The sequence below is a fragment of the Lolium perenne genome, chromosome 5 (genome assembly GCF_019359855.2).
Source record: "Lolium perenne isolate Kyuss_39 chromosome 5, Kyuss_2.0, whole genome shotgun sequence".
NCBI lineage: Eukaryota > Viridiplantae > Streptophyta > Magnoliopsida > Poales > Poaceae > Lolium > Lolium perenne.
Window position 1 is genome coordinate 211,883,220 of NC_067248.2, and position 13,864 is coordinate 211,897,083.

Below are 13,864 nucleotides of genomic sequence, written 5' to 3' on the forward strand. Positions count from 1 at the left end.
TTGCTAAGGGATAATAATATGCAGAGGCATCTGTGAGCCCCTTTGCGAAAGCATCGGAACTTTGACTTGCTAATGTCCCCTAGGACCCGAGTTCTTGTTATCTGTTTCTAAGACTGAGCGCGCTAACCACTCGTGGGAGGTTTTATCGGGACCCCCCATCACCCATTACCATTTCTCAAGTCTGTTGAAAAGGGGGCCACAACCTTGGTTTTATTTGCCTATGCCATGTATGCCATGCTTTACTTACTGTTGCCTTCGGGTGTTTACTTCTGTTGCCTTCGGGTGTTTATATTCTGTATTGTACCCCGCGGGACGTTTAGCGAAAGCGTGTGGTTCGCACGCCTAGCCGCCGTCGCAAACCCTGAGTCCGCATCGGAGTACGGCCGAACTTCGTTTCGGGTAGCTTAGTCGGGTGGCCCCCCTAGGCATTCTTGTTGATTTGGGAACGGTCTTGTTGTGAGACTCCGCCGTGATCAAGCGGGTTCGAGCATGCGTGTATGGTAACATTGGTGCACCCCTGCAGGGTTAAATCTTATCGATAAGCCGTGTCCGCGGTTATCGACGACTTGGAGCTGTTTAACTCGATCATAGAACAACTTACACCTAATGTTGTCGCTAATAACTTGCTAATTATTTGCGTAGTAAGTTAGCCCTATTATAATGGAATGGATATAAAATTGTCAAGCGTGTGAGTGCCTTGTTAGTACCTCTTGGCTAAGGGGGATCGCCTTTGGTCGGGTTGTTGTTTGCGAGTATAGAAGCTGCTAGAATATGCGCTCTCCCACCTTCTCTATTAGACGGATGTTGTAGCGTGTCTCTATTGGATAGTGCTTTGCTGCCGCTAAACTCCACATATAGCCGGCGAAGTTTACACCGCCCACCGGCAAGCATAGTCGGTCTTGTCTCGCAAGTACGTGCCAACGGTACTTACCCTCGTTTTTCTCCCTCTTTTTCCGGAACACGCTTTTCGACAAACAGTACGACGGATGATGAGCGAGACGCGGTGGCTACTTTGTCGAGTTCACGGACGACGACTTCGTTGCGTAGCGGGATCGTTCCTAAGGCGGCGGCCGTGGCATGTTGGTTATGGGAACACCGCTTGATTATCTTCGGGACTCTTAGTCCCATTTGGTTCTTGTCTGTACCCAGACTATTTGGCTATCTTATGTATGATGTAATGTTGGGACATGTGTCCTCTGAGTGTCATTTGGATCTTGCTCATTAGAGCGTTGCTATATATATGAACCTTATTTCCATCTTTTGTGTCGTACATAGTCATGTTGTGATATTCAAGCTGTATTCTACCCTCGTATCCTGTGCACAGTGTGTGTATGTGTGAAGTGCACAGGAAGGTGAAGCACTCGGGCTTGGAAAGCCTATCGTGAGCCTACGAGGTGGGTGTTGTGTGCATGGGCGTGTCGAGCCGTTGCTTGGCCTACCCATATGCTTGGGAATGCGAGGCGACCTCACGGTCCTTTGTAGTGACCTCATGCACATAAACCCCTCTTACATGCGCGCTCACGGGTTTTCCTACTCACAGGGGCTTACGGTGCAGTTCTGTTTCTGCTTGTTTTTGGTTCCGAAAGGTCGTTTCGGGCAATATTCTCGGAATTGGACGAAATCAACGCCAAACATCCTATTTTCCCGGAAGCATCCGAACACCGAAGGAGAGTCGGAGGAGAGCCGGGGGCCACCACACGGGTGGGCCGCGCGGGCCACACCCGGCCGCGCCCCTATGGGGAGGCCACCTGTCGACCCTCTGCGCCGCCTCTTCGCCTATATAACCCCTTTCGACCTAAAAACGCAGTACCAATTGACGAAACTCGAGAGAAAGACTCCGGGCGCCGCCGCCATCGCGAAACTCCAATTCGAGGGACAGAAGTCTCTGTTCCGGCACCCTGCCGGGACGGGGAAGTGCCCCCGGAAGCCATCTCCATCAACGCCATCGCCTCCATCATGCTCCGTGAGTAGCTCCCCCATGGACTACGGGTTCTAGAAGTAGCTAGTTGGTACTCTCTATCCCATGTACTTCAATACAATGATCTCATGAGCTGCCTTACATGATTGAGATCCATCTGATGTAATCGGTTATGTGTTTGTTGGGATCCGATGGATGATACATTATGATTAGTCTATCTATAAAGTTTGTGAAGTTATTGTTGCTCAATCTTGTTATGCTTAATGCTTGTCACTAGGGCCCGAGTGGCATGATCTTAGATTTAAGCTCTATACTTATTGCTTAGATTGTATCTACAAGTTGTATGCACATGTCACTGTCCGGAACCAAAGGCCCCGAAGTGACAAGAATCGGGACAACCGGAGGGGATGGCGGTGATGTGAGGATCACATGTTTTCACGAAGTGTTAATGCTTTGCTCCGGTACTCTATTAAAAGGAGTACCTTAATATCCAGTAGATTCCCTTGAGGCCCGGTTGCCACCGGCTGGTAGGACAAAAGATGTTGTGCAAGTTTCTCATTGCGAGCATGTACGACTATATACGGAAAACATGCCTACATAATTAATAAGCTGGATGTTCTAACTTAATGCTTTGAATCCTATCAATTGCCCAACTGTAATTTGTTCACCCAACACTTGTCACTTGTTATTGGAGAGTTACCACTAGTGTAGTTCGCTGGGAACCCCGGTTCATCTCTCATCATCGTATACTCGTTCTATATGTCATTGGAAGTAGTATCAACTATTTTCTGGTGCCATTGCTCTCATATTGCTATTACTGCTACTGAGTTACTGTTACTATTGCTCTCATATTACTGCTGCTTTCACATCACCCCTGTTACTAGTGCTTTTCCAGGTGCAGCTGAATTGACAACTCAGTTGTTAAGGCTTATAAGTATTCTTTACCTCCCCTTGTGTCGAATCAATAAATTTGGGTTTTACTTCCCTCGAAGACTGCCGCGATCCCCTCTACTTGTGGGTTATCAAGACTGTTTTCTGGCGCCGTTGCCGGGGAGGCATAGCTCTACTCATAAGTTCACCTGGGGAGTACACTCTACTACTCTCTCTGTTTTTATTTTGTTTTATTTTGTTTTGCTTAGTTTACTTTTGTTTAGTTTCTTTGTTCTTAGTTTATTTCTGTCTAGTATTATTTTTCTTAGTTTACTTTTGCTTAGTTTCTTTTTGTCTTGTTTTACTTTTCTTATATATCCAAAAATTCATAAAAATTTGAAAAATCGAAAAATTAAAAACTGCTATTATGGGAGAACCTATAACCTATTTGGAGCTCATAGAATATTATAATAATTATAGAGAATCAAGAATTGGTAAAGTAATGAGTGCTATGATAGAAAAATTGAATACAATTGCTAAAATTTTGCTTAAACGCCATGATATAAACTGTTGCTCTCAACAGGATACTAAACATCTTAAATTTCAATGTGGCTTTAGTGAGGAATTTTTAATTAAGAACTATAATCGGAATTGCTATATTCATTATGGGTTCGAAGAGGTAGAACAATTTGTCTTATTTATGGGAGCCTCTGAGATAGAATCCTTCATGGTTAAAAATTATGAAACTTGTGTTGTTTGTAAGGACCTTAAAGATTATGTCTCTTTTATCCTTAATTCTTGCATAGAATGCTACAGTGATAATCCTTATATCATTGATTATAAAGAGAGACTCATTAATGCACAAGAATGCACTCACAATTTGCAGGAACCTGTGGAAGAAGAAACTGATGAACCTGAAAGCTCATTGGATGAAAAAGAGGAGGAAATTGATGAACCTGAAAGCTCATTGGATGAAAAAGAAGAGGAGAGTGATGAACAAAAGGAGGAAGAATGGATTAGCTACCCATGCCAACCTTCTAATGAGAGTAACTCTTTATCTCTTACACTATTTGATTGTCCTTCATGCTTACCGAAAGAGGTTGAATGTTATGTTCCTGTGGATTCTCTTGAAATAGTACCTATGAGTAATACTTGTGAGAATAATTATGCTACTGTTATATATGATAATCCATGCTACTTTGATAAATCTTATGATAATGCTTTGTTTGTGCCTGATGTCGAAATGCATGGTACTAAAGAATTTTGCTTGGCAAATGTTTATGATAAATCTCTAGATGATGGTCCTATGTTACTTGATAATATTAATTGTACTACTAATGAAAATGGGATTGGAGAGTTCTTGACTTTATCTATGAGTCACATATCTCTTGAGATTGATCAATCATCTTGTCATATTATTGATAAAAGTGAGTTTGAAAGTTTTAATTCCACTATTTTTGAGCTTGATAAAAATTATATGTTGGTGGATCATGAAAAGTATGCTGCATGTGATAGTTATATTGTTGAGTTTATTTATGAAGCTACTGGAAATTATTATGAGAGAGGAAAATATGGTTGTAGAGATTTGCATAGTACTAAAACACCTCTATATGCTTAAAATTTTGAAGTTACTCTTGTTTTATCTTCTTATGCTTGTCACTTTGTTCTTCATGAATTTATTTGTGTACAAGATTCCTATGCATAGGAAGTGGGTTAGACTTAAATGTGTTTTGGATTTGCTTTTTGATGCTCTCTTTTGCTTCAACTCTTATTTCTTGCGAGTGCATCATTAAAACTGATGAGCCCATCTTAATGGCTATAAAGAAAGAACTTCTTGTGAGATAACCGATGTGTTTATTTTGCTACTGTTTTGTTGTGTTTTGGAAGTTGTTACTACTGTAGCAACCTCTCCTTATCTTAGTTTTGTGCCTTGTTGTGCCAAGTGAAGCCTCTAATCAAAGGTTGATACTAGATTTGGATTTCTGCGCAGAAACAGATTTCTATCTGTCACGAATCTGGGCTGTTTTCTCTGTAGGTAACTCAGAAAAATATGCCAATTTACGTGCGTGTTCCCCAGATATGTACGCAACTTTCATTAGTTTTGAGTTTTCTGATTTGAGCAACGGAAGTACCTCTTTTAAATTCGTCTTTACTGGCTGTTCTGTTTTGGCAGATTCTGTCTCTGTTTTTTGCATTGTCTCTTGTGGACTTTAAGCAAGGCTTTCTAGACATGGAGAGCTGTAGCTAATGTTTTATTGAGTTCTTGCAATGTGTCACTACAGGACCAAGGTGGATTCAAATTTTTTGAGTACTAACCCCTCTAATGAAGTTTATGAGAAGTTTGGTGTGAAGGAAGTTTTCAAGGGTCAAGAGAGGAGGATGATATATGATCAAGAAGAGTGAAAAGTCTAAGCTTGGGGATGCCCCCGTGGTTCATCCCTGCATATTTCAAGAAGACTCAAGCGTCTAAGCTTGGGGATGCCCAAGGCATCCCCTTCTTCATCAACTTATCAGGTTCCTTCTATTGAAACTATATTTTTATTCGGTCACATCATATGTGCTTTACTTGGAGCGTCTGTGTGCTTTTATTTTCGTTTTGTTTGAATAAAGTGGATCCTAGCAATCCTTGTGTGGGAGAGAGACACGCTCCGCTTTTTCATATGAACACTTGTTCTTCGTTTTATTTTTAATGTTCAATGATAAAAGTTGGAAGCTACAATACTTATTTGGTTGGAAACAGAAAATGCCTCATAATGTCTTGGATAATTTGACACTTGGCAATTGTTTTGAGCTCTCAAGTAGATCATGATTAAGTTTTTTCATGTAGTTTAAACCTATTAGTGGAGAACTACTGTAGAGCTTGTTAAAATTGGTTTGCATAATTGGTCTCTCTTAAGGTCTAGATATTTTCTGGTAAAAGTGTTTGAGCAACAAGGAAGACAGTGTAGAGTATTATAATGCTTGCAATTTGTTCTTATGTAAGTTTTGTTTGTCAGGTTCATACTTGTGTTTGCTTCAAACAACCTTGCTAGCCTAATCCTTGTACTGAGAGGGAATGCTTCTCGTGCATCCAAAACCTTGAGCCAAAAACTATGCCATTTGTGTCCACCATACCTGCCTACTATGTGGTATTTCCTGCCATTCCAAAGTAAATTGCTTGAGTGCTACCTTTAAAAAATTCAAAATGCTTCTCAATTTGTGTTAATGTTTTATAGCTCATGAGGAAGTATGTGGTGTTTATATTTCAATCTTGTTGGGGACTTTCATTATGGACTAGTGGCACATCCGCTTATCCAATAATTTTGCAAAAAGAGCTGGCAATGGGATTCCCAGTCCCAAATTAATTAACAAAAATAGACACTCCTCCATGGTATGTGATTGTTGGACGGCACCCGAAGATTCGGTTAGCCATGGCTTGAGAAAGCAAAGGTGGGGAGGAGTGTCATCATAATAAAACTAAAATAAAAAGGCACTCCTTCATGGTATGAGATTGTTGGCAGGCACCCGAGGATTCGGTTAGCCATGGTTTGTGAAAGAAAGGTTGGAAGGAGTGCCACACAAAAATAAAAATAATTCATGGGAGCCGCTCTTTGAAGGTTTGTCTGGCGAGGGGGTTAGAGTGCCCACTACCATTCGTTGACAACAACAAACACCTCTCAAAATTTTACTTTTTATGCTCTCTTTATGTTTTCAAAACCAAAGCTCTAGCACAAATATAGCAATCAATGCTTCCCTCTGCGAAGGGCCTTTCTTTTACTTTATGTTGAGTCAGTTTACCTACTTCCTTCCATCTTAGAAGCAAACACTTGTGTTAACTGTGCATTCATTCTTACATACTTGCTTATTTGCATTCATCATATTACTTTATGTTGACAATTATCCATGAGATATGCATGTTGAAAGTTGAAAGCAATCGCTGAAACTTATATCTTCCTTTGTGTTGCTTCGATGCCTTTACTTTGAATTTATTGCTTTATGAGTTAACTCTTGTGCAAGACTTTTGATGCTTGTCTTGAAAGTACTCTTCATGAAAAGTTTTGCTATATGTTATCTATTTGTTAGCAACTATAGATTATTGCCGTGAGTCACTTCATTCATTTCATATGCTTTGTAATAGTATGATCAAGGTTATGTAAGTAGCATGTCACTACAGAAATTATTCTTTTTATCGTTTACCTACTCGAGGACGAGTAGGAACTAAGCTTGGGGATGCTGATACGTCTCCAACGTATCCATAATTTCTGATGTTCCATGCTTGTTTTATGACAATACTTACATGTTTTGCTTGCACTTTATAATGTTTTTATGCGTTTTCCGGAACTAACCTATTAACAAGATGCCACGGTGCAGTTCTGTTTTCTGCTGTTTTTGGTTCCAGAAAGGCTGTTCGGGCAATATTCTCGGAATTGGACGAAATCAACGCCAAACATCCTATTTTTCCCGGAAACATCCAGAACACCGAAGGAGAGTCGGAGGAGAGCCAGGGGGCCACCACATGGGTGGGCCGCGCGGGCCACACCCTGGCCGCGCCCCCCTATGGGGAGGCCACCCTGTCGACCCTCCTGCGCCGCCTCTTCGCCTATATAACCCCTTTCGACCTAAAAACGCAGTACCAATTGACGAAACTCCAGAAAGACTCCGGGCGCCGCCGCCATCGCGAAACTCCAATTCGGGGACGAGAAGTCTCTGTTCCGGCACCCTGCCGGGACGGGGAAGTGCCCCCGGAAGCCATCTCCATCAACGCCATCGCCTCCATCATGCTCCGTGAGTAGTTCCCCCATGGACTACGGGTTCTAGCAGTAGCTAGTTGGTACTCTCTATCCCATGTACTTCAATACAATGATCTCATGAGCTGCCTTACATGATTGAGATCCATCTGATGTAATCGGTGTTGTGTTTGTTGGGATCCGATGGATGATACATTATGATTAGTCTATCTATAAAGTTTGTGAAGTTATTGTTGCTGCAATCTTGTTATGCTTAATGCTTGTCACTAGGGCCCGAGTGGCATGATCTTAGATTTAAGCTCTATACTTATTGCTTAGATTGTATCTACAAGTTGTATGCACATGTCACTGTCCGGAACCAAAGGCCCCGAAGTGACAAGAATCGGGACAACCGGAGGGGATGGCGGTGATGTGAGGATCACATGTTTTCACGGAGTATTAATGCTTTGCTCCGGTACTCTATTAAAAGGAGTACCTTAATATCGAGTAGATTCCCTTGAGGCCCGGCTGCCACCGGCTGGTAGGACAAAAGATGTTGTGCAAGTTTCTCATTGCGAGCACGTACGACTATATACGGAAAACATGCCTACATAATTAATAAGCTGGATGTTCTAACTTAATGCTTTGAATCCTATCAATTGCCCAACTGTAATTTGTTCACCCAACACTTGTCACTTGTTATTGGAGAGTTACCACTAGTGTAGATCGCTGGGAACCCCGGTCCATCTCTCATCATCGTATACTCGTTCTATATGTCATTGGAAGTAGCATCAACTATTTTCTGGTGCCATTGCTCTCATATTGCTATTACTGCTACTGAGTTACTGTTACTATTGCTCTCATATTACTGCTGCTTTCACATCACCCCTGTTACTAGTGCTTTTCCAGGTGCAGCTGAATTGACAACTCAGTTGTTAAGGCTTATAAGTATTCTTTACCTCCCCTTGTGTCGAATCAATAAATTTGGGTTTTACTTCCCTCGAAGACTGCCGCGATCCCCTATACTTGTGGGTTATCAGCTGGTATGCCATAAGTGTTGAGGTTCAACATCATTTCATTGGCCATTGTAACACCTCACTTTGGTTTATTATTCCTATGGAGAATGGGAGAATGAGGTTAAAACTAACGATCAAGGGGGAGAATGTTGGGTTTGATCTGTTAGTTTTAACAGATAAAAGAGAAAAGTCAGGAACATAACGTTAAGATAAAAGTGGGGCCCACAGGACCAACGTCCAGGACCTTTTCTCATGAGTGAACTTTTCTTGTACACGCCCTGATCGGGGGCATCGATAACCAACATGTGGTTTTGGTCCCCTATCACACTGGCCATATATAAGGGAGAGGGGGCATGTAGCAACGGATCTCATGAATTCACGATCTGCTAGTTTTGCACCCCGACATTCCCACCCTACCGATCTAGGGAGGCCAGGAGCGATGGGAAGACCATCTCCATCCCCAGGAGCCAGGAGGGTCCTGCTGCCGACACGTCCACTCCATCTGCAGCACCTCACCTCCATCGACATGGGCTACACCACGCCTGCATCGAGCAGGCACGGGAATCCTCCAATAACCTGTAAGATAATTTCTATTAGGTGCTCTAAGGCATGATCAATTCACGTTTTAATGATTTCCTAATGATGATTAAGATCTAACAGGCACAGGCGGTGAAGGAGGCGGCGTCATGGAGGCGCCCTACAAGGCTACAACCTTCTCATCGTCTTGAGTTTGAAAGTCAGGCGTCGCGATCTCCTTCAGCGCTGGCAGGCCGGTGGCGGAGACAGGCTGCATGGAAAGGCCGGATCGATGACCCGCACCTGCACGAGCGCCAGCCAGATTCTTCCTCTCCGGATTGGGCCGAGCTCGCCAATTCAGCACAGCCAACCAGCGGGCGACGAAGCGGCATCTATACCTTGTACTTACTGACAACGGCAACAGGTTCAACATCCACAAGCTGGACATAGACAGCGATGACCTGGACGTCCGCTACGGCTCCGTCCTCTACATACTACTTCGGGCCTCAAACAATTGGAAGTTGGGTGCAGTTGGTTGCTCTCGGTAACCACATCATCGCCACATGTCACTCCACCGTCACAATTCCAGCGGAACAGGTTGGTAGACCCGGTGTTACCCTCACATATGACACCGACAGCTACGCTGGATCTCTCAAATATCTTACCAGCAGGCCTACAAGCATACAATTATGAGAGCAACTTCAATAGTATAGTCGATTATTAGCTATAAGTAAGGTGTCATGTCATCTATATTTAACATGTAGCTAACAAGTATAATAGTTGGCTATAAAAATATACTACTTGTTCAATGGATAACCCACCTTTTATTGACACAACTTGCATAGGAGCATATAAGAGCCTACTTACATTCTCTCTGATCTTCTCTTTCCTCCAACTAGACACAAATATATTATTTTAATCCTTGTAGCCAGCTGATTAGGTAGCCATAACTGAGGAACAAACTATATGTGTTTGAATCATACACGAATAACAACGATGAATATGAGGGGTAAATTTTTCACGGAGCATTACATTGTCTCGCTGCAAATCCGCGGGATGATTACATGGGCTGGAGTTGGCTACCCATATCCAATTCCTCTCAATTCTCTTGGAGTTGGACTAAACTCCCACCCGACTTCCCATTTGCCCCGAAGACCATCACCACGCATGTCGTGCACCCACGGACGGGCACCATTTTTGCGTCCGCTTACGTGCTTCGGCATCGTAGTTGGGGTACATATTCCTACGGCACGGGAGGTAGTGGCAAGTGGAAGCGCTGTGGTGACTAGATGCTGCCATTCAAAGGACATGCCCACTATGACCATGTGTTGGACGTATGGGTTAGGCTTCATATCCACTCTACATGTTATGACGAGTCGAATGCTGATGGGTACCTTTGTGCATGCCGCGTAATGTCTGGCTGGGAGACACCCAAGTGGAAAGTCGGCGAGGAGAAGTTTTATTGGAAGCACAATATATGCAATAATCTGAATCACCAATAAACAACAAATACCCCCTATTGAATCAATATTTGCGTAAAAGGCTAATTCAAGTAGGCATCTATAATAACTGAAATGATCATTTAAAGATGCACACATCGCACTATATCAAACAAACTACAATAAAAGTAGCAACCAAATGAAACCAATAACCTTAAAATTTGCACGAACACCTATAATAGGCATATACACTAGTAGGAAAAGGGAAATACAGATTGGCTCTCGGGTGCCACACACCCCTATACTTGAAAAATAAAATAAAATATTAAAAAAGTTCAAAAAAAATTCAAACTTTTTTGGGTATCAAAGATGACCAGGTACTGTATTTAGCCACCCGCTATAAAAAAAATCAAGGACTACACCTCCATGCACGCTCCGGCCTCTGGATTCCTAGCTGTCTCCGGGAGCTCAATTCTGCGAGAACAACTGCTACGACCTCGTTTATCGAAGAGCTCCAATTGTGCACCACCATTGCCTGGCAATTTCATTCCGCTTAGGCATCATGTTCCACTGTATCATTGATCATGAGCGATGAGGTGATCGATGGTTTCTTGTTCCTGATCATAGAAAGTACAATGATCTAGCCAATCGAGCCCTCAAAATCTGTCGCAGTGGTCTCGGAGTGCCAATCGCCAGAACACTTTCTCTTTCAATGGTGCCATGTTCTTCAAGAGTGCTCTTTCATAATCCACTTCAACTGTCCCGTGGAAGAAAGCTTTGTACGGAGAAGCTGAAGAGTACTTCCCACTAGCCGCCAGCCAGATCTTCAGAGTTACTGAGTGGAGGCTGAATTCAGGGATGGCTAGCAGATCCGTTAGTTCGCTGCAGCATATATGTGATACATATGTTGTTCTGCAATGTTTCAGCAAACAGAGGTAATAGTTCTGTCTCGGTTGTGCGCGACTAGGTTTTATTATATCTTATAATTTGCTCCCTAACAAAATGTTCCTATTCTTAAAAAAAAATGTTCCTCATAATTTCAGTACTTTGACTGGATGAACAAGAATATGGTACCCATTCGTAAGAAGAAAACTTCAATAACTGTTTTTCTTGTAATGGATTTTAGTCCCCCATTACAACAATATAGGTGAATTAGTGAATACATCCAAGTAAAAAAAAGATATATTAATACATGTAACAAAGATACTATTTCTTCCCCACTCTGTGCTATTGTGCTAACCCCGTATCAATGGGGCAATAATCGAACAGCCCAACGATGAATCGACCACCCAATGTCCCAAACAACAATGTAACACTAGCACTCAGAAGAGACAGAAGTTGCAAATCGATGAATTTTGCTAAAAGGAAAAAAAAAGCTTAATAGTACAATCGTATTCCCCTTATTTAGTCTCATTTGGTTTCCTTGTTCCAGGCATAAAATAGTCCTGAAAAAAGAAAAGTGATGAGAGGCCGGCCTAGGTAGCTAGTGATGCCGCCCCGCTGGCACTCTCAGGCCACTCTTCTCCCAGACGCAGTAGTTGTTCCCATGCGCGACGGCATGGAAGTCCGACGGGATCAAGTTCCGGAGATCGTACCGTGACCCGATCTTCATGATAACTTTGTCATCAACCATCGCCACATACAAATCTCCCTCGGCGGCGAGGATGTTCAGCTTGCTTCCCGGATGAATCCCGTTTCTCGACCTGACCGCAGCCAGTGCGCTGATCTCCTGCTTCAGGTTCCAGTCGAAGACGTGGTCGTAGAACTGCATGCACACTCAGTGAATGAATGTTATAATTCGCATAGCAAGCAGAAAATGTATTGTGGAAGTTGTGTTTGATATTGATAGGCCTAGGCTATGGTGGAGCACTGGAGCGGCTGGAGCTAGTGGAGTACTTACAATGCATGGAACTCCTGGGTGGGTTAGAATGTAGACGTAACCCTGCATAACCTTGTCAGAGGGGAAGGGCCATGAGTTCTGGGTGGAGCCAGTGTCGTGGTTGTCGACGAAGGTGACGGCCCTCTCCGGCATCCACCCGATCATCCCGGGAGCCTTGCCGCTGCCGTCCTTCATCCGCCACAGTTCGCCCTGCACCGCCGCCTGCAGCTCGCCCTTGGTGGTGAAGTCAAACGCCGAGGCCGGCCCGCCCACGGTCTGCGCCCAGTTCACCAGCTCCTGCCTGTCCACGTCCTGGTTGCGCGACGGCTCGCCGTTGCCGTCATAGCGCAGATTGCTCCATATCTCCGCCACCACGAAGGTCGGCTTGGTGTTGTCCACGTACACCTTGGCGACGTCGGCCGAGTACCCCTTGGCGAAGTCGAGGCGCCATCCGGCGAAGCCGAGGTCAGACTTGAGCCAGTTGAGCCAGTCAGAGAGCTCCTGCTGGACGCGCGCGTTGAGGTGGTCGATGTCCGGGGCGGCAGCAAAGCCCGCGCCCGTTTCACGGTGGCCGCGGCCGTTGGAGTACTGTGTGTCATCGCTGCAGACCATGTCGGGGCCCCAGTCGAGGCGGGTGTCGGGCGTGCCGCCCTCGAAGACGCAGTAGATGCCGCGGCTGTCCTTGTAGTCGGCGCACCGGTGGTTGATGACGATGTCAGCCACGCACTGGACGCCCTTGGCGTTGAAAGCGGCGATGAGGGACTTGAGCTCCGCTGCCGTGCCGTACTTGGAGGAGTTGAGGTCGTAGAGCCGGCCAGGCATGTACCCCTGCGGCGCCACAGAGTGCGACGGCGGCGGGAGCCAGACATGCGTGGCACCAGACGCGGCGATGTCGCTCACGTGTCCTTCCAGAAAGTTGTACCACCCACCTTGCTTCTTCCACGACTCCCAGTTAAACCCCTGCATAACCATGTAGAGATTAGGAATCTTGTATCCATAAATATGATCTCAGATGAATGTGCTCAACGATGCACATGTACGTACCTGGAAGAGGATCTGTGCTTGGGCCAAGCAGGATCCCAGGCAAAGCAACACGAAGAGCAAGAGGCTGGCCGAGTGCTTCCCCATTTGCTACTCTCTGGCTCTTGCTAACGATCTTCTGTTTGAGCTGTGGTGTGGATTGCCATGATCGGCCGTGCATGAGAATTTATAGGCGCAGCCCGGCGGACACTTTTGGGCCAGTGGGTCGATCGAATGGATAGGTTCCGTTGCTCCAAACGAGAAGAGCAACGGCTTATCTCCATGGTGCTGCGACCCGGCTCATTCATTACGAAATGGATAGAAAGGGCAGCGTGGCAGGCTCGGATTGCGTGTTGGAAAGGACGCAGCGAACAGAGTATGGGTTTTCCGTTACAAGGGGCACCTTTTGGGTACGTTCGTGCGGCTGTGTGTTTTGTGACTTTCATCCGACTGGGATTTTTATATCTTCAAGAAACATCAATGAAACTGACGGAGAGCAA

At 44.6% G+C, this 13,864-nt stretch overlaps 1 protein-coding gene across 1 annotated transcript; it reads right to left on the minus strand.

The window, feature by feature from the left end:
* Positions 1-11,803: 11,803 nt before the first annotated feature.
* On the minus strand, positions 11,804-13,518 carry LOC127301840 (alpha-amylase isozyme 3C). Its single transcript, XM_051332118.2, has 3 exons — positions 13,389-13,518; positions 12,366-13,304; positions 11,804-12,230 (listed from the first exon to the last, which is right to left on the minus strand). Exons 1-3 carry the CDS (start codon positions 13,470-13,472, stop codon positions 11,949-11,951), a joined length of 1,305 nt encoding a protein of 434 aa, XP_051188078.1. The 5' UTR covers positions 13,473-13,518; the 3' UTR covers positions 11,804-11,948.
* Positions 13,519-13,864: the final 346 nt, after the last annotated feature.

What these genes read in the sequence shown, in the direction of transcription:
- LOC127301840 (XM_051332118.2), bottom strand. Translation starts at nt 13,472, where the DNA reads ATGGGGAAGCACTCGGCCAGCCTCTTGCTCTTCGTGTTGCTTTGCCTG. An exon ending in AAGCACAGATCCTCTTCCAG is followed by an intron (nt 13,305 to 13,388) that starts GTACGTACATGT and finishes ATGGTTATGCAG; the next exon opens with GGGTTTAACTGGGAGTCGTG. An exon ending in ACCCAGGAGTTCCATGCATT is followed by an intron (nt 12,231 to 12,365) that starts GTAAGTACTCCA and finishes GTGTGCATGCAG; the next exon opens with TTCTACGACCACGTCTTCGA.